Source organism: Dendropsophus ebraccatus, chromosome 3 (assembly GCF_027789765.1).
Source record: "Dendropsophus ebraccatus isolate aDenEbr1 chromosome 3, aDenEbr1.pat, whole genome shotgun sequence".
In the NCBI taxonomy this organism is placed as follows: Eukaryota; Metazoa; Chordata; class Amphibia; order Anura; family Hylidae; genus Dendropsophus; species Dendropsophus ebraccatus.
Window position 1 is genome coordinate 6,722,326 of NC_091456.1, and position 27,217 is coordinate 6,749,542.

Below are 27,217 nucleotides of genomic sequence, written 5' to 3' on the forward strand. Positions count from 1 at the left end.
GAAGCTTAGGCAAGCCTTGGGCAGCAGCACTCAGGAGGGAGAAGAGATATGTTTTGGCTGCCAGCTTGTCTTCTACCTTTATCTTTTTTAAATCCTATTGTTGGTGATAACTGTTAAGAAATGTTTTTCATTTTAAGATTATTCGATAATTCTTATTGGCTCAGGATAAAACAAGCTTAAATGCAAAATTCTGGATACTGCACCAAGAAAATGATCGTTACCTCTGAAATTCTTAAATGCAGGAGAGAGAATATTATAAAAATAAATCACATTTACTTTGCGGTAAAGTGCAGAACTGTACAAGAGGGGGAAAAACTGATTTTTATTTTTTTTTTACTATTGAAGAAAGAGAAATACCCTGTTGCCCTTTTCTCTTCCTTCACCTTCAAATGCTTTATTAGGCTATGTTCCCACACAGTATTTTTTCTCAGTATTTTACAACCAAAACCAGCAGTGGATTGAAAACACAGAAATGTTCACACACTGCTAAAATTGAGTGGTTGGCCGCCATTTAATGGTAAATGATGGCCGTTATCTCAAAACAACAGCCGTTGTTGCCATTAAATGACGGCCATCCACTCAATTTCAACAGTGTGTGCACATAGCCTTTCTGTGTTTTCAATCCACTCCTGGTTTTGGTTGTAAAATACTGAGCAAAAATACTATGTGGGAACATAGCCTTAAAAAGGAAAGCTAAAATGCCATACTTACTAAATCATCAATGGGGGGGCGTGGACTCTGGGTCCGCCGAATGTAACATTTTTCCCCTCCGTGCGCACAGGGGTGCACCTGGCATTTATATAGGGGCAGTGCGCCTCTACATAAATCTGCGAACCATTGGTGCTGCAGGGACATTAATAAATGTCCCCCGATGGGTCCTCCACTGGCTGGGCCTAGCAGAGTTAACCCTTTTCACAACCTGGGGTCATTGATGCATCAATACCCAGGTCATTTTTGGACATCAGCTTATGGGATCATAATGATCCCAAAAAATGATGTCCCTATGTCGGCCGCCTCTCCTCTGTCCCCTGTCGCTGTTAGAATCTTGTGACAGCGGCAGGAGAGAGAGAGGGCAATGGCCTGGCGCCTGACTATCTATAGGGGTAACTCTCAGCTTTGGAGCGCGGCTCCGGTGCTGAGAGTTGCGGCGGGTCCCCGGCTATCACTGACCTGCCGCGGATGACACAGGCGCAGCTTCTGCGCCTGTGTTATCCTTGATCGTAAATTAACGTCGCTGCAGCATCAGGCATAGGCTGCAGCAATGTTAATTTACTGTGCAGCGGCCGGAGGGGGTTAAACAATGATCTGGAAATATTTGGACAAATATCAGGACCATATTATTATTTAGGGAATAATTTCAACGTGATTTTCTGACTTCTTCTTTAAACATAAAAATCTATACATTTTGTCTTGAAATTGCGAAATAGTAAAGTCTGTAATGTACAAGCCTTTCTAATTGTGTTTTGTTCACTGCTTTTAAACTTATGCATCTCTAGACTTGAAACACGACCCTAAATGCTTTCCATGCCGGTAACGTTCCATCCACTGTGGACGTTTATTGGACATTGCACTTATTTGGTGTCATGACTCTGGATGTCACATTAGCATAAAAGTAAGATCAACTGCATAGCACATGACATCAATGTTAAGGATTCATTTGAAGTAATTCATCAGTTTTTAAATCCTATAAAACCATTTGAACCCTCAATTGAAAGTGACATTGTTTATAAAGCTATCGCCAGAAAAGTGAACTATAGTAACTGGGCCACGAAACTGGGGAATTTTCCATCACATGTGATTTAAAGGGAAACTATTAGCAGGTAAGATGAATATTACCTGCTGATATGCCCCTTTTGTGCACGGGGGTCTGGGGATGATAAGTCTCTTACCTTCATCCTCAGCTCCGTTTCCATGTATTTAGTAGATATGTCCAAAGGCTAATCGGGTGTTTTGAAACATTGGGGGTGGAACTACCTCCCCCAGAGCACCGATCTGCCCTCTTCTATCCCGCCCCTCCTAATGAATGTCAACGGAGCGGCCGTCCAGACTGGTGCTCTATGGGAGGTAGATTGGTTCTCCGGGGGCACCAAAATAGCCTGATTCCTCTAAACTGCTAATAGTTTCCCTTTAAGGATCTGACCTTTTTTCCCCTCTGGGTTGTATTATTCCTCTATTGTTTCTCCTGTAAATGTATACTGTACATAAATTGACCACACAATGCTGCTATTCAAATAGTCCCTACATACATATTATGATGCTGTCAGCTAACACCCAGTTGCAACATACAAGGGGAGTTCCAAAACCAAATTACTGATTTATTTATACATTTCTATGAGGAAACACAGAATATGGGCGATTGTTACAACTGGTAGATATTCTTCCTGAAAATATATGAATGTTTGACAACTTGGCTTTAAAACTCCCCTTGAACGTAACAACTGGGCGTTAGGTGACCGCGCCGTACTATGTAGTACAATAGCACCGAGAGATCAATTTATTAATACGTTTGCAGTAAGAATAAAAATACAACTCAGAGTTTAAGAAATCTATGATCCAGGATTGTTAGTTCAGGAGAATATCAAGCAGATCTACAGATTGAGAGCGATCAGGTCCATTTAAAAGAGCGGAAGAGTCGCGGCTCATCTTCATCTAGGGTACGTCATTGTGTTCACCTAAAAGCTGTAGATTTTTGCAGTGTGTCATATTCGGGACAGGTTTTATTTCGGTAGCCACGCAAACCAGTCTCTAATCTAAGCTCGTAAACACAAAGCATATAAAGAGCTAGTTAGGGGTGATGTTCAGGCTCGAGCACACACTGGTATATTCGGCAAGACCACGCTATAGACTTTCACACCCTTACTCATGCATACTGTTGTGCATGGGCTGTGATTCATAGGCACTAATAAATCATGACATATTTTTTTTAGCTCAACTGTGCAATCATTATTCTCTATGACAACGGAGCGCTCAAGCTGTTCTTAATAACAGCAGAAATTGCCAGATAACTGGAAAAAAAAAATCTTTGCTGACTGTATAGTTGTATATGTTGGAAATTCCAATTGTATTAATCAGCATGTACTTAAATTCGTGCAGGAAATCTGCATTGAGATGGAAATAACTAAATATAGAATAATCAGACACGTCTAACCTTCTTGCCAAATGTTTGAAGCACTGTTTGTTTCATGCACAAAAGAATCTTTAATAGTTATTAGCAGCAGAAAGTCTTCAGGCCACCCACTGGGTGGAAGTTGCCATCAGCTGGGAACCATTTCCCCAGAGATATTCTCGACTGACCAGCGTCATCATCTTGGATAGTAGTCTGCCGGAACGCCGCTGAGATTCCTCAGCTTCAGGGCTGCGTCTACTGTCCTAATGTAATTGCTAATCATTTTCCTCATGTCTTCAGAGTAAGGGTCGTACTCCAACTTTCTGAGACCAGAACGCTTGAAGTTTCCATCCTTTTGGCCTTCAACGCACAGGAGTCGGTCTGCCAAGACCGGGAGTCCCAGAAGATTGATCATTCTCTTGAGTTGAATGAATAAATCTTGCTTAAGATCTTCAAAATGTACAACCAGCACATTTTTCCCGTACTTTAGCCAGTCTAGTGTATGTGTCGCCCACCACGGTGCATAGTTGCTTACAAATTCAGGCCACTCTGAAAAGAGAAGAAAAATAAAATTCATATGAGAAATTGCTGGTATAGAAAGAGTTTACATAATTAGACGATAGAAACGAGAATAATACAGGAGGACCAAAACAATGTTGTTATCAGCTCAAAATTGGATTGGCCCTAAGACGTTGTTCCCAGTACAGGAACATACAAGTTTGAATTTTGCAGGTTTTTTTCGGGAGCGGCATTCGGCTCAAGATTCCAAGGCCCAGAGGTATGTTCGATATAGTTTTATTTCTACATATGCAATGTGTTTTGCCTACAGACTATAAACAAGGGCAGGATCATAGTGGAGGAAGGCGGCCATCAATGATCATAACCATTATTTGCACCTGTCAATACTAAGAGACGGCCACCTATCCCCATTATGATCCCATAACGGGAACATATCCTTAGGGAACTAAAATCTAGGGAATAACTATTTAATACTGATATCCACTTGCTAGCAGTAATTTGTTATTAACCCCTTAAGGTCAAAGCCAATATTTCGTTTTTGCACTTTTGCTTTTTCCACTTTATGTTTAAAAGTCCATAGCGCTTGCTTTTTTTCACCTAGAGACGTAAATGAGCCCTAATTTTTGCCAAACCAATTGTACTTTGCAATGACAGGCATTATTTTTCCATAACATATGCTGCGAAACCGGAAAAAAAATCATTGGCGCTGTCAAATTGAAAAAAAAAAGGAATTTGTTTTGATTTCGGTGAGTTTTACATTTATGCCGTTCGCCCTATGGTAAAACTGACTTGTTATAGATGTTCCTCAAGTCGTTACGATTACAACGATATGTAACATGTATAACTTTTATTTTATTTGATGGCTTGTAAAAAATTCAAACCATTATTAACAGATATATGTTCCTTAAAATCGCTCCATTCCCAGGCTTATAACGCTTTTATCCTTTGGTCTATGGGGCTGTTTGAGGTGTCATTTTTTGCGCCATGATGCGTTCTTTCTATCGGTACCTTGATTGCGCATATGCGACTTTTTGATCACTTTTTATTACATTTTTTCTGGATTTGATGTGACCAAAAATGCGCAATTTTGCACTTTAGAATTTTTTGGTGCTTACGCCGTTTACCGTGCGAGATCAGGAATGTGATTAATTAATAGTTCGGGCAATTACGGCAATTCGGCGATACCAAACATGTTTGTTTATTTGTTTATTTATTTATTTATATTTATAAAATGGGAAAAGGGGGGTGATTTGGACTTTTAATAGGGGAGGGGATTTTTTTATTAATAAAAAAACATTTTTACTTTTATTTTTACTGTAACTAGAAGCCTCCCTGGGGGACTTGTAAATAAACAGCAATGATCTCTCATAGAGATCAATGCTGTGTATATACACAGCAAAGATCGACGAGATCGGTCATAGATTGCTTTGGCCTGCTGCAAGCCATAGCAATCTATTGCCGAGCAGGGATCAGCGTCATTCCGACGCTGAGGCCCGGCACGGGCAGAAGAATGGATCTCCCCCCCCGCGATGCGATCCGTCCCACTAGACACCAGGGATGTGAGGTCTGACAGGTTTGACAGCTGCACTTAGAGGCTTAATTAGCCGGCGCGGCAACGGGACCCGCGCCGGCTAATAGAGGCGCTCCCGGGCTGCACATGTCAGCTGGGATCAGCGCCGTTCAGAGCGTGGTCCCGGCGGGACCCCGCTCTGAACACCCCCCACGGCACCATGACGTATCAGATACGTCATGGGTCGCTAAGGGGTTAAAGGTAATATTGGACCCACATTTAGGCTATGTTCATATAGTGTATTTTTGCTCAGGAGTGGATTGAAAACACAGAAAGGCTATGTTCATACATTGGTGAAATGGACGCCATTGAATGGCAAATAATGTCTGTTGTTTAAAAAAAAAATTGCCGGTAAATGAGGGCCATCCACTCAATTTTAACAGTGTGTGAACATAGCCTTTCTGTGTTTTCTATCCACTACTGACCAAAGTACTGTGTGTGAACATACCCTAAAGGAGCAGTAACTTTTTCCCATAGGTTATATGTGTCTACAGTCCTTGGGTACCATTGTCTAATATCACATTCTGTTTCCAGGTCAGAAACCTTGGCAATGCTTTCTCACAGTAATATATACACACATTGTAGATATGTCTTCACATTATTTATACAGTAACCAACTTGTTGACCTATAAAATAGAACTCTAGGGACTCTGGGACAAGAATCTTTTCTTGCTTATGGTACAGTTTATATTTTAAAATATTTGGGTTTTGTAGGTGTGTGTACAGTCCTAGACACTAGTTACCTGAAATGAAGAATATTTGTAGCTTGGATTCCCCACAGGAACTCATCATCTTATAGTTTATTTGCCTATTATCGTTGTGTTTGGTGAAATAAAATACAAGGACTGGTTGTTATTGTACAATTTATATGTACGGACAAATAATATGTGGAACTTTCAGTTATGGGCTATGTTCACATGATCTTTTTTTCTTGCCATTGTTTGATACTTAAAACAACCGCCGTTGTTTTGATTATTTAATAACATCCGTATCATGTTTCAGTATCAGTGCAGTGACGGCTGTCGGTCCATTATTCTAGCTCAGGTGGACTGATTGCTCTTTCTTTAATTGAAAAGTCCATTGAATTTAAAAGTAAAGACGGTGAAAGCTTAAAAATAATGTCCGTTGTCTGAAAGAGAAGTCCAAGAATAACACTCTGTGGGCATTGGGTGACCATTAGAGATGAGCGAACCTGGAGCATGCTGGAGTCAATCCGAACCCGAATTTTTGGCATGTGATTAGCGGTGGCTGCTGAAGTTGGATAAAGCCCTAAGGCTATGGGAAAACCATGGATATAGTCATTGGCTGTATCCATGTTTTCCAGACAACCTTAGAGCTTTATCCAAGTTCAGCAGCCCCAGCTAATCAAATGCCGAACATTCGGGTTCGGATGGACTCAAACCCAAACCCGGTTCGCTCATCTCTATTGACCATCATTCCATTGACAGCAATCATAATGCAGTAATGCAAAGTTTTTTGCAGCTCAGTTTAAAAATGATGCCTGACATTTTGAGTCCAAAATGACGGACGTCATTTAGCTCTCTGGCCGTCTGTCAGTGCAGTGACGGCTGTTGGTCCATTATTCTAGGCCCTCTGTCTTTAAAAGTCCATTAAATTTAATAGTAAAAATGATGAAAGGACGGTGAAAAAAAGAAAAACTGTGCGTGATTAACTAAAAAATAACGTCCGCTGTTTGCAATAGATGTCTGAAAATAATTAACATGATCATTATATTGATGTCCGTGCAGACAACGTCCTGTATTTTATATACTGTGTACTCTTGGAGGCCGTCATTCCACTGACTTCAATGCATTGCATTAAAGTCAATCAACTTTGTGTGAACATAGCCATACTCTGCCTACCGTCTCCTGCTAGCTATTAGAAATAATTTATTATATATATGTAGTGTTGACTTATTCTGCAGTGTGGTATAAAGATTATCACATTGGTCCTTGTGCCAATCGAGACTTACAATCTAACCGTAGTGTGGGGGGAGCCCCATGCAAACAGAAGGAGTTAACCCCAGAGAGATATGAGAATGAACTTAACAAATAAGGCTACGACACAACAGGGCAGGTAGAGGCCTATAAATCTACTGTAACATCTTTTAGGCATAATTTTTTTTAGAAAATATTTCTTATACCGGAACATTGTAAGGAATTTATAAGAAACTATGATTTATTTATTTTTTTAAAAAGGGAAATTTATCACTACATTAACTCATTATTATTATTATTATTATTATTGTTATTATTATTATTTAGCATTTAGTGGGTTATGGTCTTGGTAATTTTTTAGGTAATACCCCCGATGTCATTTTTGGACCTTTGCTCACCTTCACCAGTCAAGCTGTATTGTGCATAAAAATAGACTGACATCAAAAACTCAAAGAGCTGTGAAACTCAATACTAGAACTAAAGGCTTTTGTATCCGAAAAAAGTTGGAGGACATTAGCAGCAGACAATGTGAGTCAGCGTCTGTAATTTGTGAAATGCCTGATTAATGCTTCTGTTCTCTGTGGAGAATAAGTCAATTGGAAGATTTAGCCAAATGGAAGCTTGAAGCCAGCTCATTTATTAGCGCTATTAGGTGGGACAGGGTAAAGATGCTTCTCCGTGCCGCAAAATATTTAACCCTGAGCGCCAGAATATTTTATTTTAATATCATTGTAAATAGAAGTATAAATATTTATGAGCAAATGCAATGATGTAGCGTGCAGCCAGACAAAGCACCGAGATTACTCCGAACTATGGCCGCATACAAGTGATAAACATAGCTGTGGCTGAATTCTGTAAGACATAATACATGGTGGATATGCTGTCCATAACCATATGATCAGATCTTCTCATTACTGTATTTGACTGTTTCACTCCAATCTTTTGTTAAGAAATACAAAGAATCATTGTCCCGTCTCTCTCCTGCTTTCACTACTTACTTAACTCAAATCTTTAACCTCTCCCGTTCTTCTAGGATCTTTGCCTCAACTTTCAAACATTCAGTCGTCACCCCATTACTGAAAAGGAAACCGTCTTTAGACCCCTCCTGTACATCCATCTATCGACCTGTGTCTTATCTGTAAACTCTGGTCCATTCCCGCCTAACCCACTATCCCCGACCTCCTTCAATCTGGTTTCCGTCCTCTCCATTCTATAGAAACTGCCGTTACTGAAGTCTCTAATGATCTCCTCCCCACCACATCTAAAGGCGACCGCTCTCTGCTGATTCTCTTGGATATCTCTGCATCTTTTGACCCTGTAGACCACCGGCTTCTCCTCACTATGCTCCACTCTATCAAACGTTCCCGATGTTCGATTTGGATCCTGAACACGAACATTAAGAAAAATGACCGTGTTCTGTTCGTGTTTGACGAACATTCACGAACAAAAAAAACTAAAGTACAGTAAAAGTGCACGTTTCGTCTACGCACATGCATAATGAATATCAGGTGCAAAGCATAAATTACACAGTTGCGTACATGGCGAGATAAACGTTGGCATGTTCGAATATATTCAAAAATGATCAATAACCATTCCGATCATCGAACAAATTGTTTGTGATCGGCGAACACGAAGAATTAGCGTCATGTTTATACGAACATACAAACATACGAACATGTTTACATATGACTAGTCTCAAGAACTCTGCTCTTTCGTAGTTTTCCTCCTCCCTCTCTGACCGCTCCTTTAGTGAATCATTTGCTGGCTCCACCTCATCTTCTCTTCCCCTTAGGCCCCGTTCACACAGAGTAAAACTGGTGAACTTCTCCGCCGCGGAATCCTGCCAGCCTCCGTGACATACAGGTAGTCTATGTCCATTCTTCAGTGCAGAGAGAGGAGGCGTGCCCGTGCGAACGTGTGAACGGAGCCTTACAGTTTGGGTTCCTCGGGGATCAGTTTGGGGTCTTCTTTTCTCTCTTTACACTTTACCTATTGGACAAATCATCAGCAAGTTTGGTTTTTAGTACCATCTCTGTGCTGATGATACCCAGCTGTATACCTCCTCCCGTGATATCAGCCCAGCTATATACCTCCTCCTGTGATATCACTCCTGCTGTATACCTCCTCCCGTAATATCACTCCTGCTGTATACCTCCTCCCGTAATATCACTCCTGCTGTATACCTCCTCCCGTAATATCACTCCTGCTATATACCTCCTCCTGTGATATCACTCCTGCTGTATACCTCCTCCTGTGATATCACTCCTGCTGTATACCTCCTCCCGTAATATCACTCCTGCTGTATACCTCCTCCTGTGATATCACTCCTGCTGTATACCTCCTCCCGTAATATCACTCCTGCTGTATACCTCCTCCTGTGATATCACTCCTGCTGTATACCTCCTCCCGTAATATCACTCCTGCTGTATACCTCCTCCCGTAATATCACTCCTGCTATATACCTCCTCCTGTGATATCACCCCAGCTATATACCTCCTCCTGTGATATCATCCCAGCAAGGTATATACCTCCTCCTGTGATATCAGCCCCACACTCCTATAAAACACCAGTAACTGTCTGTCTGCCGTCTCTAACGCTATGTCCTCTCTGTTCCTTAAACTCAATCTTGCTAAAAATGAGCTTCTTGTCTTCCCTCCCTCTGCTAACCGCCCTCCACCTGACCTCTCCATCTCTGTCTGTGGTGCGACCATAACCCCTAAACAGCAAGCTCCGTAACCAGTATACAGTAAGCTCCGTAACCAGTATACAGTAAGCTCCATAACCAGTATACAGTAAGCTCCGTAACCAATATACAGTAAGCTCGATAACCAGTATACAGTAAGCTTCATAACCAGTATATAGTAAGCTCCGTAACCAGTATACAGTAAGCTCCGTAACCAGTATACAGTAAGCTCGATAACCAGTATACAGTAAGCTCCATAACCAGTATACAGTAAGCTCCATAACCAGTATACAGTAAGCTCGATAACCAGTATACAGTAAGCTCCATAACCAGTATACAGTAAGCTCCGTAACCAGTATACAGTAAGCTCCATAACCAGTATACAGTAAGCCCGCTGCCTTTGGCTTATGTTAGATATGTCCGTCACTTCCCATATTAAATCTCTTTCACGCTCTTGTCACCTGCATCTATAAAAAATATCTCTAAAATCTGTCCCTTCCTTACTGTTGAATCAGCTAAAAATCTCATTGTCTCTCTGATTCATTCCCGTCTAGATTACTGCAATTCCCTACTAATCGGCCTTCCTTCCTCTAAACTCTCCCCTCTCCAGTCTATTCTTAATGCACCAGCCAGGCTCATCTCCCCGTCCAGCTGCTATACCAAGGCCTCCTCCCTGTGCATGTCACTATACCGAGGCCTCCTCCCTGTGCCAGTCACTATACCGATGCCTCCCCCTGCACCAGTCACTATACCGATGCCTCCTCCTGCACCAGTCACTATACCGATGCCCCCTCCCTGTGCCAGTCACTATACCGATGCCTCCCCCCTGTGCCAGTCACTATACCGATGCCTCCCCCCTGTGCCAGTCACTATACCGATGACTCCCCCTGCGCCAGCCACTATACCGATGCCTCCCCCCTGTGCCAGCCACTATACCGATGCCTCCCCCCTGTGCCAGTCACTATACTGATGCCTCCCCCCTGTGCCAGCCATTATACCGACGCCCCCCCCTGTGCCAGCCACTATACCGATGCCTCCCCCCTGTGCCAGCCATTATACCGACGCTCCCCCCTGTGCCAGCCATTATACCGACGCCCCCCCTGTGCCAGCCACTATACCGATGCCTCCCCCCTGTGCCAGCCACTATACCGACACCCCCTCCCTGTGCCAGCCACTATACCAATGCCTCCCCCTTTGCCAGTCAATACTTTCGCCGAAGATTCTCCTTAATCCGCACCTCTCACCCCCATCTTCAGAACTTTACCTGAGCTTACCTCCAATACCCAAAGCTTCAAACCTGCCCTCAAAATTCATCTTTTCAAGCAGGCTCATTAGGTTCCCCCCCCCACACACACACAAACACGCCAAGCACTTAAAAAGAATGTACCACTAGGTCCATCACTAAGTCTATTCCCGGTCTATTCCCGAGCACTGGCCCAGCATGAACAGACTGGCACCACTGCGGGGATGCCAGTCCCAGTCTAATCCCGAGCACTGTCATGGCATGAAGCACTGGAGGCGCCCGCCGGCCCCAAGTGTGACAAAACCCCCTTCCTTCTGTGACGCGGCTCCATTAGAATCACCGGTGCCCGTCTGTTCTTTAAAAAAACACAAAGTGACATACTTAGTGGTACATTGACTCTAAGCACTTAGACCTGTACATGCAGGCATTGGTTGGTGACTGGTTTCGCCACCCTTACCTGCCCTATTTATAAAGATATTAGGAAGAGCCCGGCACTCACCAAGTAAATTATGCTTCTTTATTGTAGTATAGCAAACATATGGTACAAGGACGCTTTTCGGCCAAAGCATGGCCAAGTCCTTGTACCATATGTTTGCTACACTACAATAAAGAAGCATAATTTACTTGGTGAGTGCCAGGCTCTTCCTAATATCTGAACATTTTTCTCACCTCGAGCACCACCGCCATGGAAGTGTCGTCTTCTACATATTTCTACACTATTTATAAAGATGGCCGGACCATAGTAATGATGAAGCACTTTTGCCCCTCCACCTTTTGTCTCCATCCTCTCTTCATAGTCTGTAAGCTCTTGCGAGCTCGGCCCTGACTCCTCATGGATGGATAATGTGTATCTGTGTAATGTCTGATTTTTGTCTATGTATGTCCCCCCAGAATTGTAAATGCTGCGGAATCTGTTGTCCCTTTATAAATAACATAATTATTCTTATTTAGGAAACAATTAGCAGTAGAATCGGCCAAGAGCGACTTCCATTACAGCACAATTGAAGGGGGTCATAATAGTAACTGAATATTGGGGTCAGATCTCTCTCTTCCATGTTGTCTCTGAGTATAATGGCCATACTGCTTATTAGTGGCGTCGTGGTCAGATTTCCTCGAGCGGTGAACTTCTCATAAGTTTTTGGTCACCATTAAAATCTAGTCATTGTCTGGAGGGTCGTAAAGCACAATTCCACTGAACTATGAAGTGTCAAACACATTAGCACAGTGATGCATACATCTTTAGTATCAATTATCACATAGTACAAACTATAAAATTCAGTAGCGGAGGAGGAAGAGTAGCTCGGGGAAGCTTTTATGATTTGGGTTGAGCCTCTTCGTTCCACAGAACATAATAAAACTACATTGAAGAAAATTGTCAGATTTGGGTTATTTTCACTCACCGTCATAATAATATCCTGATGCCATGTTTATTATTATATACTGTAACAATCATGTTGTAGATTGAAGAATCGGATGGCACTCACCAAAAAATACAAGGTATTCTATTGTGGATACAATCACCGATCAGGATGGGAGGCCCATAGCAAGGCCCATAGGCGAAGGCCTGTTTCGCGCATTCAGCGCATCTACTGGCCGGATAGAACAGGACAGTAGATGCGCTGAATGCTTGAAACAGGCTCCGTCTGTGGAATGCTCCTGCTTGCTATGTGTCTCCCATCCTGATCGGTGATTGTATCCACTATAAAAGACCTTGCATTTATTGGTGAGTGCCGTCCGATTCTTAAATCTACAACATGATGATATCAATTGTTTTAGGAGACTGAGCACCTCCATGGTCAGTTGTGGCTTGTCCTAACTGAGTTGGCAGCTGTTCACACTCCACTTGTCCTTCCCGCGAGATAATTAATCATGGGGCAAGGAACTGTGCTGTGTGTTTTACTTCTACCTGATTTGTATATACTTAAACAATGCTCATTATTATACAAATAGCGGCTATTGTTATAAAATAATGGCCATTATTAACTGTTAAATGACGGCCTTCCAAAAGAAAAGTTTATATTTCAGAATAAAGGCGGCCATACACCTTAACCGACAGCCAAAAACTTCTCTCTCCCATCCTCTCCCAGTCCTCCCCACAAACAGGAACGTTTGGCATGGTAGCATTCCTGTGTTCCCTACAGGGAGAGGTAAGCCACAGCAAGAGAACACTGACTGTGATTTATGTCTCATAGAACAAAGGGGTTGGGCAGTGATTTTACATCAGGCCCGACCCTTATTTCCACCAACATAATTTGGACATTCGGAAGAGCCACGAGCAGCAGGTACAACCGACAGAAGTCTAACGTTTATGGGGCCTTTAGACTACCGCTGTCTATGTAGAGTATCGCTGCATTGTTGATTTGGTATACTGTAGGTTAACAAAACGAATCTCCTAGACGTTCTAGTTCATGAATTTTGGCTTCAGAATCTGTTTCATCCTAAATCCATTTGAGAACTGTAATGTCTGACATACAAACTAGTACAAGAGAACAATCAAAGAAAAGTAAGTATGAGCGATGTTGTCTGATGATCTGGCAGCATAAATCTCCTGAAAAGCTCCCTTTAATTTTATCCCATGTCAGTTAAAGAGTTAAAGGGGTACTCATATTTTTCTTTCAAATCAACTGATATTAGAAAGTTATATAGATTTGTAATTTACTTTTATTTAAAAATCTCCAATCTTCCAGTACTTATCATCTGCTGTATGTCCTGCAGGAAGTGATATATTCTCTCCAGTCTGACACAGTGCTCTCTTCTGCCACCTCTGTCCATGTCAGGAACTGTCCAGAGCAGGAGAGGTTTTCTATGGGGATTTGCTGCTGCTCTGGACAGTTGCTGACATGGACAGAGGTGGCAGCAGAGAGCACTGTGTCAGACTGGAAAGAATGCGCCACTTCCTGCAGAACATACAGCAGCTGATAAGTACCAGAAGACTGGAGATTTTTAAATAGAAGCAAATCACTGATCTAAATAACTTTCTAAAACAGTTGATTTGAAAGAAAAAGGTTTTTTTTTGCCAGAGTACCCCTTTAAGAAATAAGAAAACAACTTGTAAGTAAATTCAATATTTAAGAAAGAACCAAAGTAAAATCCGTCTCTCATTTGTATCCTATTTGGCAATGTTGTTGAAAGGAGATGCTATTTCATACAAATCTTTTTGGCTTTCCGCAGCTATTAATCTCGGCCTGTTCTATTCCATGCAGGTATTCATCAATCAATATTGTCTCTCCATACCTCTCATATACATACTCCCTTTGCTTTCTTTAGCAGCTTGTTAAGACAATCAATTTCTCTCAAGGACGGACATGGCAGCGCAGTTTCAGCACCACGGCTATTCCCACATTGATGCATTTCAGCAGCAACTTTAGTTCTGTAGGACATGGTCTCAGATTCACATTGTCATTAAGAATTCAATGTTTTTTTTTTTTTACATTGGCTTTATGACTTTTTTACATTGGCTTTCTATAACAGAACTTCACATTCTGACACTTGACACCCATGTCTGATATTTCAAATGCAAATGATATGTTGTCTGCCCACTTTAAACACTTGTCAACTTATTTAGCATTTAGTTTATTTCTTTATGTTGAGGATTTTAAGCTTTTCTTAAAGTGATCCACTTGGCTTACTAAGGTTCTGCTCCCACAATGTCTTATTTAGGTGGGGGAAAAAAAAACCCTGCTGTTTTTAATAATGATAGCTGTTATTAACCATCATGAGCATTAATAACATCCGTCATTATAAAGAAAACAACAACGATAACAAAAAAACGGCTGTTTTTCACCTAAAAAGATGTTGTGGGAAAATAACCTAAAACTAATTCCTATTCCTGTTTTAGGCTATGTTTATACACTGTCTCCGAAATGGCGGAGATCTTTTTGGACGGCTGTCATTTTGAGACTTTGATAATTACGGTCACAAATCATGATCATGACTGTAATTGTCAAAAGATTAAACTAATTTTAAGTGAAAATAAAAAACAATGTGTAAATGGATGGCAAAAAATAAATAAAATAAAATAAAACAAAATAAAAAAACAAAAAACATTGTATTTTGGCAGATCTTAAAGAGGATGTACCATCACGTACATCCTCTTTAATATGACCCACGGCGCCGTCACGGGCCAGCCGGTGCCGCGGTACGTTTTTTGAACCGCCGCCTGGTTCTCATGTACGGCGCCGTTCTATCCACAGGTACCGTGCCGGGGCTGAAGCGCAGGAGGCGGGCCTGTCCCCAGTGGGAGGAATCCCCCACCCCTTTATGACGCGGCTCCATTCTAAAGGATTCTAATGGAGCCGCATCATACAGGGGAGGGAATTACCTCCCACTGGGGGCAGGCCCGTCCGCCTCCTGTGCTTCAGCCCCGACACGGTACCCGTGGATAGAACGGCGCCATACACAGGAACCAGGCCGCGGCTCAAAAAACAGACTGCGGCACCTGCTTCCCCGTGACTGCGCCGTTCTATACTGATGGTACATCCTCTTTAAATAATGAGTATGTTCATTATTTGGATGCCCTTATCAATTATGGTTGTTATTCTATAAAAGCAAAATACTGCAGTAAAATAGGTATAAATCGCAGCCATATATTTTTTTTCCTAATAATGTTGTACAGTAGAATCTATGAAAAATTGTCAGCCTACGCACCCATTGTAGAATATATATATATATATATATATATATATATATATATATATATATGGAAATATATGGAATATATATGGATATATATGGAAAATCAGCCATTCACACGTTGTAAAAAAAAAAAAAAAAAAAAAAAATATATATATATATATATATATATATATATATATCTATCTCTTTTTTACAACGTGTGAATGGCTGATTTTCCATAGGCTCTGTCCACACAATGTTTTTTCCTCCCAGTTTTTAAAAAACGTCATTTCGCTGTTTGGCCGCCTGTACAATGACGGCTGTTGGTCCATTGTTCTAGGTCAGGTGGACTGATCGCTTGTTGTGTTTAACTGAAAAGTCTATTGCACGCGATAGTAAAAACAGTGAAAGGACGGTGAAAAAAGAGAAAAACTGTGTGTGACCAACTAACAAATATGTCTAATAAAGACGTCTAAAAATAATTGTCATGATTATTATTTTGACAAATAATCAAAATGAAGATGACTGCGCCATTCACTGACATTTCTGTGCAATATAGACCTCGAAGAAGCGCACACAAGCGCAAAACAGCTGTCACCTGTACCTGCCTGATCTCATGTTGGCGTCTTCCTTCTGCTAAAGCAGCTTGTCTTGTAATTGCACGATGGTGAAATAAAGACGTGTGTTGCACAGAAAAGTCGGTGAGTGCCGCAATATTTTTCTTTTAGAATATTTCCTAATGGACTATAACCTCACTTGCTGAGCACCACTGATTCTGTTCTAAGAACGGCTCTTGGAGTAGACTGGGCACTTATCAGCTTCCTGAGTATGAGCTGAGTCTCCAGAAAAGACATGAGCTGTGCCAGGAACTGTTTCTCTAGATGAATTGAATTATTATTTTGACGTCCACGTAGGCAACGTCTATCATTCTTTTGACTTTAATGCAATTTGCTGCAAAAACAGACAGCTTTTTAAATAAAAAACGCGGACTCCTTTTCTGTTTTTTTAACAGAGTGTGAACTTAGTCTTAGACTTTAAAGGGTATGTCCAGGATATTTTAAGCATTGCGCTGACCTCTGTGGGTGTTGCATATTCTACATACACTTCTATTTTTTAGTTAGAGCGCTTACTGTGTTCTCAGGCTTAGTCACATGACCACTCTGCCTGTGTTTTCTTTACTTCCTGTGATGTCACGTTCGCGTTCTGTTTCCTGTTCCTGCCAGTGAGGGAGGGAGTCATCAGGTGGGTGGGGCTATGCCTCCTCATTTCTTTAGCCACACCCCTTACATCTAACATCTGAGGCCAGAAGAAACTGCAGCAGTAAGGACAGCATGACAGACTACAATCTGTGTACAGCACTGCAGCATAGGTTGGAGCTATAAACAGTAAATAAAGGAACAATGGGGGTGATTTATCAAAACTTGTGCAGAGGAACAGGGAAGCAGTTGCCCATAGCAACCAGTCAGATTCTAGGTTTCATTTTTCGAGGCCTTTTTAAAAATGAAAGAAGCAATCTGATTGGTTGCTATGGGTAACTGCTCCCCTGCACCGGCTGTGATACATCTCCCCTATATTGTTACTATTGGGCCTCGTTCCCACTGAGCAAAGGTAGTGCAATTCCGCGACGGAATTGTTCGCAGCGGAATGCTGTTAGCCTTCCGCTCATAATGGGAGTCTATGGGAGGCGCACGCTCCGGCTCTGTACGCGCTGAAGAATGAACATGTTCATTCTTCAGCGCGGACAGGGGAATTCCGCTACCTTTGCTCAGTAGGAATGGGGCCTTGTAGTGTAAAGATGTGAGTGTTAGGGCAGTGCTGCTGTGTGTAATATGGAGAGGAGAGAGGCTGCTGTGTAATATGGAGAGGAGAGAGGCTGCTGTGTAATATGGAGAGGAGAGAGGCTGCTGCTGTGTGTAATATGGAGAGGAGAGAGGCTGCTGTGTAATATGGAGAGGAGAGAGGCTGCTGTGTGTAATATGGAGAGGAGAGAGGCTGCTGTGTAATATGGAGAGGAGAGAGGCTGCTGCTGTGTAATATGGAGAGGAGAGAGGCTGCTGCTGTGTAATATGGAGAGGAGAGAGGCTGCTGCTGTGTGTAATATGGAGAGGAGAGAGGCTGCTGTGTGTAATATGGAGAGGAGAGAGGCTGCTGCTGTGTAATATGGAGAGGAGAGAGGCTGCTGCTGTGTAATATGGAGAGGAGAGAGGCTGCTGCTGTGTAATATGGAGAGGAGAGAGGCTGCTGTGTAATATGGAGAGGAGAGAGGCTGCTGTGTGTAATATGGAGAGGAGAGAGGCTGCTGCTGTGTAATATGGAGAGGAGAGAGGCTGCTGCTGTGTAATATGGAGAGGAGAGAGGCTGCTGCTGTGTGTAATATGGAGAGGAGAGAGGCTGCTGTGTGTAATATGGAGAGGAGAGAGGCTGCTGTGTGTAATATGGAGAGGAGAGAGGCTGCTGCTGTGTAATATGGAGAGGAGAGAGGCTGCTGCTGCTGTGTAATATGGAGAGGAGAGAGGCTGCTGTGTGTAATATGGAGAGGAGAGAAGCTGCTGCTGTGTAATATGGAGAGGAGAGAGGCTGCTGTGTGTAATATGGAGAGGAGAGAGGCTGCTGCTGTGTGTAATATGGAGAGGAGAGAGGCTGCAGTGTGTAATATGGAGAGGAGAGAGGCTGCTGCTGTGTAATATAGAGAGGAGAGAGGCTGCTGCTGTGTGTAATATGGAGAGGAGAGAGGCTGCTGCTGTGTGTAATATGGAGAGGAGAGAGGCTGCTGCTGTGTGTAATATGGAGAGGAGAGAGGCTGCTGTGTGTAATATGGAGAGGAGAGAGGCTGCTGTGTGTAATATGGAGAGGAGAGAGGCTGCTGCTGTGTGTAATATGGAGAGGAGAGAGGCTGCTGCTGTGTAATATGGAGAGGAGAGAGGCTGCTGCTGTGTGTAATATGGAGAGGAGAGATGCTGCTGCTGTGTAATATGGAGAGAATAGAGGCTGCTGTGTGTAATATGGAGAGGAGAGAGGCTGCTGCTGTGTAATATGGAGAGGAGAGAGGCTGCTGTGTGTAATATGGAGAGGAGAGAGGCTGCTGCTGTGTAATATGGAGAGAAGAGAGGCTGCTGTGTGTAATATGGAGAGGAGAGAGGCTGCTGTGTGTAATATGGAGAGGAGAGAGGCTGCTGCTGTGTAATATGGAGAGGAGAGAGAGGCTGCTGTGTAATATGGAGAGGAGAGAGGCTTCTGCTGTGTGTAATATGGAGAGGAGAGAGGCTGCTGTGTGTAATATGGAGAGGAGAGAGGCTGCTGTGTAATATGGAGAGGAGAGAGATGCTGCTGTGTGTAATATGGAGAGGAGAGAGGCTGCTGTGTAATATGGAGAGGAGAGAGGCTGCTGCTGTGTGTAATATGGAGAGGAGAGAGGCTGCTGCTGTGTAATATGGAGAGGAGAGAGGCTGCTGCTGTGTAATATGGAGAGGAGAGAGGCTGCTGCTGTGTAATATGGAGAGGAGAGAGGCTGCTGCTGTGTAATATGGAGAGGAGAGAGGCTGCTGCTGTGTGTAATATGGAGAGGAGAGAGGCTGCTGTGTGTAATATGGAGAGGAGAGAGGCTGCTGCTGTGTGTAATATGGAGAGGAGAGAGGCTGCTGCTGTGTAATATGGAGAGGAGAGAGGCTGCTGCTGTGTAATATGGAGAGGAGAGAGGCTGCTGCTGTGTAATATGGAGAGGAGAGAGGCTGCTGCTGTGTAATATGGAGAGGAGAGAGAGGCTGCTGTGTAATATGGAGAGGAGAGAGGCTGCTGCTGTGTGTAATATGGAGAGGAGAGAGGCTGCTGCTGTGTGTAATATGGAGAGGAGAGAGGCTGCTGTGTGTAATATGGAGAGGAGAGAGGCTGCTGCTGTGTAATATGGAGAGGAGAGAGGCTGCTGTGTAATATGGAGAGGAGAGAGGCTGCTGTGTGTAATATGGAGAGGAGAGAGGCTGCTGCTGTGTGTAATATGGAGAGGAGAGAGGCTGCTGCTGTGTGTAATATGGAGAGGAGAGAGATGCTGCTGCTGTGTAATATGGAGAGGAGAGAGGCTGCTGTGTGTAATATGGAGAGGAGAGAGGCTGCTGTGTGTAATATGGAGAGGAGAGAGGCTGCTGTGTAATATGGAGAGGAGAGAGGCTGCTGCTGTGTAATATGGAGAGGAGAGAGGCTGCTGCTGTGTGTAATATGGAGAGGAGAGAGGCTGCTGTGTGTAATATGGAGAGGAGAGAGGCTGCAGTGTGTAATATGGAGAGGAGAGAGGCTGCTGCTGTGTAATATGGAGAGGAGAGAGGCTGCTGCTGTGTGTAATATGGAGAGGAGAGAGGCTGCTGCTGTGTGTAATATGGAGAGGAGAGAGGCTGCTGTGTGTGTAATATGGAGAGGAGAGAGGCTGCTGTGTGTAATATGGAGAGGAGAGAGGCTGCTGTGTGTAATATAGAGAGGAGAGAGGAGACTTCACCTCATGGCAGTCACCATTCTGTCTATTTCTTGCTGATGTAAACCTGAAGCAGAATCCTGACTCATAGAGACCCCGCCCACCTGTAGGATGGCTACTGTAGTGTATATGCAATCCAGGACTACAACTCCTATCATGTACATGTGTGCTGGGGTTTGTAGTGCTACAACAGATAAAAGAGTGAAAAAAATAGTTTATTTGATAACATAAGTAATTGGCAGACACTGAGCCACCATGCTGCTCACAGGGAACTTGTAGGAAGACAAACATTTCCCTGTCTAAGGGCAGAGAAGGCGGAGCTAGATTTAGAGAGGAGGGGGTGGAGCTATAGGCTTGCAGAGCTGTGATGTCACTGCTGACCCCTGTGACCCGGAAGTTCTTTATGTAAACAAACACAAGTTCGAAAAGCATCAACAGGGGAGGATGGATGCCGGGGGACAAAGAGGAGGAGGAGGCCCGGGGACACAAGGGCGAAAAAAGGTTAGAGAAAACCACTAAGGGAAAGGGACAGATTACAAATTATTCACATTTCCAATAAGAAAAAAATGTTGGACAACCTCTTTAACGTAGCACAGCATTAGCTACAGCTGTGTTTTATACCTAATTTACTGCCATATTTGCTTCTATTTTATTGTGCGTGAACTGATCCTTAGTGTCATTTTGGGTCATTTTAGAATAAATATGGTAAATCCTCTTGGCGCCATTCTGTGATATGGGCTACAAGGGCTCAGCAGTTTGAATCCTTCCAAGTTTTCCTATTAAACTGGTTCTGTCTCCTATAGTGAGTTGAACAGTTTTATAAACTCCAGTTATTCATGTTGTTTTCCACTACAGGCATCATGAAAAATGTTCTCCATGTGCTTCTTTACAACTTTCAATCAACCAGGCATCTCTTTTTGACTACAGCATGGCACCTCTCAAAGCTAGCAGTATGAGTTACGTCTGTCGAGAGCAAAACAACTATTTCCCTGTGGCCGCCATCTCGAAATGTTCCCGTGCCAAGGCTGGAAACATATCCCGTATGACAGATACTGTTTTTGGCACCACAAGCTCACATTATACGAATGATGTATGATGGAAGTCAAGAACAAAACCCGACAGTGATTGTTTTAGTTTTGGTTTTCCGAGATAAAGCCCATGTTTAGTAAGGGTAGCGTCTGCCAAGAACATATTCATCAAATTAATGTTTCCTTTCATTAAACATGATTTACGAAATGTTTCCCAAATTATTGTAGCAGCTTGTCCTCAAAGTTAATACACCGATAAAGTCAACAATAATTCTACTTATCCTTCTGTACTTCTGGAAAGTGGTTCTCAGTGAGGTCCAAAATGTTCTAGGAACGTATAAGAAAACTGCTTACAGGAAAAATCCGGTGAAAATTTTTAGTAAAGTATTGTATTGCCCCTCAAAAGTTAAAAAAATTACCAATATACACTTATTACAGGAAATGCTTATAAAGTGCTTTTTCCCCCCTGCACTTACCACTGCATCAAGGCCTCATTTGATGTCACTTCCTGGATAAGATGGTGATGTCACTTCCTGGATAAGATGGTGATGTCATGACTCCCAGAGCTGTGCGGGCTGTGGCTGCTGGAGAGGATGATGGCAGAGGGACACTGAGGGACACAGGGCACTAGAAGGACACTGAGCATCCCCCTGCCATCATCCTCTCCAGCAGCTACAGCCCGCACAGCTCTGGGAGTCGGGTCATGACATCACCATGTTATCCAGGAAGTGACATCACCATGTTATCCAGGAAGTGACATCACCATCTTATCCAGGAAGTGACATCACCGTGTTATCCAGGAAGTGTTATCTAGGAAGTGACATCACCATGTTATCCAGGAAGTGACATCCAGGAAGTGTTATCCAGGAAGTGACATCACCATGTTATCCAGGAAGTGACATCCAGGAAGTTACACCACCATCTTATCCAGGAAGTGACATCACCATCTTATCCAGGAAGTGTTATCCAGGAAGTGACATCACCAACTTATCCAGGAAGTGACATCACCATGTTATTCAGGAAGTAACATCACCATCTTATCCAGGAAGTGACATCACCATGTTATACATACATTTTTTTCCCAGACTTCTCCTTTAACTATGTAGAAATATGTAGAAGACGGCACTTCCGTGGCGGTGGTGCTCGAGGTGAGAAAAATGTTCAGATTTTAGGAAGAGCCCGGCACTCACCAAGTAGATTATGCTTCTTTATTGTAGTGTAGCAAACATATGGTACAAGGACGCGTTTCGGCCAAGCATGGCCTTCATCAGCTTAGGGTGTACACCCTAAGCTGATGAAGGCCATGCTTGGCCGAAACGCGTCCTTGTACCATATGTTTGCTACACTACAATAAAGAAGCATAATCTACTTGGTGAGTGCCGGGCTCTTCCTTCTCCTTTAACTATGACAGTATGAAAAATGTGTGTGTTAAATATATAATATGTGAAATGGAAAAACTAAAAAACCGTAAAGAAAATTGAAAAACGGATCAAAATGGATGCACATATCAACACAGCCTAATGATGATACTGTTAGTAAAGAATGAGTGATATTGATTTACACAATAGGGTGAATTTAAGACTGGTATACCCATACATAAAGCCCCACCCCATGTCCTATGCTGGATTTAAAGAGAGGCAGACACCTCTCAGTAAATAAAAATCATGTCAGGTGAACCTTTAAAAAATTCCCCCTAATGTATGGATATATTGTCAGGAACCGGACGGCAGGGACAAGACAAGACAGTGAGCCCTGACGCTGAACCCACCAACTGTCCCTACCTACTTGCTTCAAACGGCCCTAGGTAACCACAAAGATGTTCCCTATACTTGTATAGGTGCACACAGAACAAGACGGACAAATAAACACAATAAACAATAGTAAACAGTCCGGGTCACAACAATCGGGCAGCAAAAGTACAAAATCAGGATCCAATAGGCGTAGTCAAAGTCAGGGGTGGATTAACTTTACCATAGGCCCTGGGCTGTTCACCAAGCCTATGCCCCCTACTCCACTGTAACTAAGGCAGCACTACCGTGGTGTTCATAGTACAGGATAGATAATGTCATGATGCCCTGATTTGTACAAAATTGTGCTTAAAAAGCAGCATTTTTTTTGCAAATCATGGCAGAACTGTAGCCAGGAGACAATACACCACTGAAAGTATAAGTTTTTTTGGGTGGTCATGGGCTCCCCAGGAGTTGAGGGCCCCAGGCTACCGCCTGAAAAGGATCTATTTTAATCCGCTACTGGTCAAAGTACAGGCAACATGGTCAGGGGCAGGCGGCAAGCAATGGAGGTCAAAGATATAAAGCAAAGAACAGGAGATTCAAATAGGCAGAAGACACAAGCAGGCAGAGACAAAGTCAATAACCAGCAATGGGAACACAGACTGGGGTTAGTTATATAGGAGGCCGGCGATCTGATCCAGAACTTAATTGGACCATCCCCCTGATCTCCAAGCACAAACACCTGACAACAAACACATCCACTGGCAGGAAGACCTGTCAGTCACAGCAGAACCAAAACACAGATTAACCCTGACATGGCCAGACAGAACTCAACAGGTGCAGTCGGGTGTGTCCACCAAACTAAGTGAGCAGATAAACCAGTGTTCAGACACTGCAAAACAAAACACAGAAACAGAATACAAGAAATCAGCGCCTTCTCGGCCACACAGCACGAGCCGAGGGGCGCATCACACTCCGCAGAGATACAGTCCTGACATATATGGTGCACATTAATCTTCACCTTAGCTAATCCAATGCCCCAAGTTGTTTTATCAATGTTGCTTTCCTTTATGTCCTCAGGCAGCACATATATGTGTGCTGCCCTTAGGCTAGAGGAAAGCAAAATTACAGGTAAGACAAGATTTCTCTTTATGAATGATGTACATTAGGGTCTACTAATTAAGCTAAATGATATAGCAGCACTTGTAAGGCCATGGTCACACTTGGTAAACTTGGTATGGTAAACAGTGGCCGTTATATTGGATATCAAAAAACTACTGTTGAAAATTGCTGGGTGAACATAGCCTAATTTTTCATAGAAAAAATAATGTGTGAATATAGTCATATGAAGAGATATACCAGCCGCAGCAGGCTTTAGGACCATGGGGGATCCCGGCTTCGATAGGGCGCAGATGTCCAGTAACCACAGATTGAAGCAGTTATTTCATGGAAGGGGTGTTTATTTAAGATCACGACGCGTTTCGGCCGCCAAGTATGAGGTGGCCTTTCTCAAGTGGTACAGAAACATATTGGAAGACAGAGGTTTAAATAATATGGGGCATGACATGAGCAGAGCATCACTTCCGGGTAAAACACCATAAATGTAAGTGATGCTACAGGGATATGTACACAAGGTGATGCAGATAAAATCCATACAGATATAAAACGTACAAATATAAAACAGAGTTTGTATAAACTCACATTGTCTTGTGGTGCCGAGATCCAGCGTCCGGGTCCGGCCTGGTCACGTGAGCGGCCGGACGTCCTTGTGTCATTACGCACGTGCGTTCCGGCATCACGGCATCACCGGAACGCACGTGCGTAATGACACAAGGACGTCCGGCCGCTCACGTGACCAGGCCGGACCCGGACGCTGGATCTCGGCACCACAAGACAATGTGAGTTTATACAAACTCTGTTTTATATTTGTACGTTTTATATCTGTATGGATTTTATCTGCATCACCTTGTGTACATATCCCTGTAGCATCACTTACATTTATGGTGTTTTACCCGGAAGTGATGCTCTGCTCATGTCATGCCCCATATTATTTAAACCTCTGTCTTCCAATATGTTTCTGTACCACTTGAGAAAGGCCACCTCATACTTGGCGGCCGAAACGCGTCGTGATCTTAAATAAACACCCCTTCCATGAAATAACTGCTTCAATCTGTGGTTACTGGACATCTGCGCCCTATCGAAGCCGGGATCCCCCATGGTCCTAAAGCCTGCTGCGGCTGGTATATCTCTTCCTCTGTTTGTACGACTCCCTTGGACGTACCCCGGCAGGAGCTGCGGTGTTCCACTTTATATGCCCGATATGGAGTTGTGCCTATAACTTAGCACAACTCTATTAGGTGAGTGCAACACTTTTTTCCCCTGTGTTTATCACTCTAGCCATCGTTTATTGCACCAGGAGGCGCCCCCACCTCTTTCCCTCTTCTCTCCTCTCCACAATATAGTCATATAAAATACAAATATATGATGCAATAGGACTTGAGGGAGAAAGAGGCAGCCACCACTAAGTCTGGAAATAAATAGGTGACAAGTCCTAAAGGAACTCTAATAGATTTACTTCTGTCATCTTAAAAAAAATTATGTAGTTAAAGGGGTACTCCAGCTAAAATAATTTTCTTTCAAATCATCTGGTTTCAGAAAGTTATATAGATTTGTCATTTACTTCTATTAAAAATCTTAAGTCTTCCAGTACTTCCAGTATCAGTTGCTATATGTTCTGCAGGAAGTGGTGTATTCGCTCCAGTCTTCCAGTACTTATCAGCTGCTGTATGTCCCGCAGGAAGTGGTGTATTTTTTCCAGTCTGACACAGCGCTCTCTGCTGCCACCTCTGTCCATGTCAGGACATGTCCAGAGCAGCAGCAAATCCCCATAGAAAACCTCTCCTGCTCTGGACAGTTCCTGACATGGACAGAGGTGGCAGCAGAGAGCACTGTGTCATACTGTAAAGAATACACCACTTCCTGCAGGACATACAGCAGCTGATAAGTACTGGAAGACTGGAGATTTTTAGATAGAAGGAAATTCGAAATCTATATAACTTTCTTAAACCAGTTGATTTCAAATATTTTTTTTTGCCCCTGTAACTACTCATACAACTATAAGGTCATGGGTGAATTATTGTTTTATTTTGGATTTATATTTCCTTAAAATATAACCAAAAGCAATGACCACTAAACATGTTTTCATCTACACTGTGCCTGATGATGACATATCCACCAAATGGTTAGTGACTGCATAATACTTCCCATAGCTGCACAGTATAATAGCAGTCGCTATGGTCGCTGTCTGATCTCCATTGTGGATATAAATTAGCAATGGCTTTTCTACAAGGCGGTATCATAATGAGGTCTGAATTGTAAAATACTTTTGATGGGGACTTCAGATAAATGAAAGGTTTTAGATCACAGAAGTCCATAACTCAGCCATGGCACATTGCCGCTATTGATAGGTGGGTCATTTTGGAAATCTAATGGTACAGGGCTGTATGATGGATTAATTTAATATCAGACCACAGTGTCTATGTTCTGCCCTTGTACACGGCCATAAAAGCAGCTGACTGCTTGTTTAACAGGGTACGAGTTAATTATCCCACCGGTCCCCGACTAATTGTTCTTCACAACAGAAATCATGCAAGAAGAATAGGAATGGAACATAAAAATAGTGGTCAGTGATCTGAGGAAGCCGCGACATCGATATAAGCCGTTCTGAGATCAGGGAGCCGGGAATGGGAACGGCTAATACTTAAAGGACCAATGCCTAATTAATAGTCTAAATCCAATCAACTCTCTAAAGAACCGTTAAGCAAAGTATCTATTTCATTGAACAGATATTATACCATTCACCTTGGGTAATCGTGTCACATAAAGCTTTGCTTTGGAACTACTTCAGACAAATCGTAAAACTAATTCTATGGAACAAAATTGAGGTTTTTAGCAAAGATAACCGAGAAGCCAACGTGCAGCAGAACCGAGGTTTAGTATTGCACATGCAGTATATAGTATGTAAGTATTGTAAAGCAAAATCTGTAGCAGGCGAGTCAAATTAGTCTAAAGCATCTGTGCTCCAGGTCTGTGACGCCTCTCCCTTCCTTCTCCCCACCCTCTTCATCATTAGGAACACCCCCAGGCAGGATTTCTATTCATCACTTGTCTAAACACTGCTATAGTACCACAAGTGCACTGTTTAGACGAACTGTGGATAGAAATCCTGCCTAGGGGTGTTACTAATGATGAGGAGGATAGGGAGGAAGAGAGGAGAGGTGTCGCAGAACTGGAGCACATACACTCTAAGCCATGCCAGTATGGCACAG

At 43.0% G+C, this 27,217-nt stretch overlaps 1 protein-coding gene across 1 annotated transcript in view; it reads right to left on the bottom strand.

The window, feature by feature from the left end:
• Positions 1–649: 649 nt before the first annotated feature.
• WSCD2 (WSC domain containing 2) overlaps positions 650–27,217 on the bottom strand; it is a 233,971-nt gene continuing 207,403 nt past the window's right edge. The window contains exon 10 of the mRNA XM_069963971.1: positions 650–3,655. Coding sequence (XP_069820072.1) covers positions 3,303–3,655 — 353 coding nt within the window. The 3' untranslated portion in view covers positions 650–3,302. The remainder of the gene's footprint in view (positions 3,656–27,217) is intronic.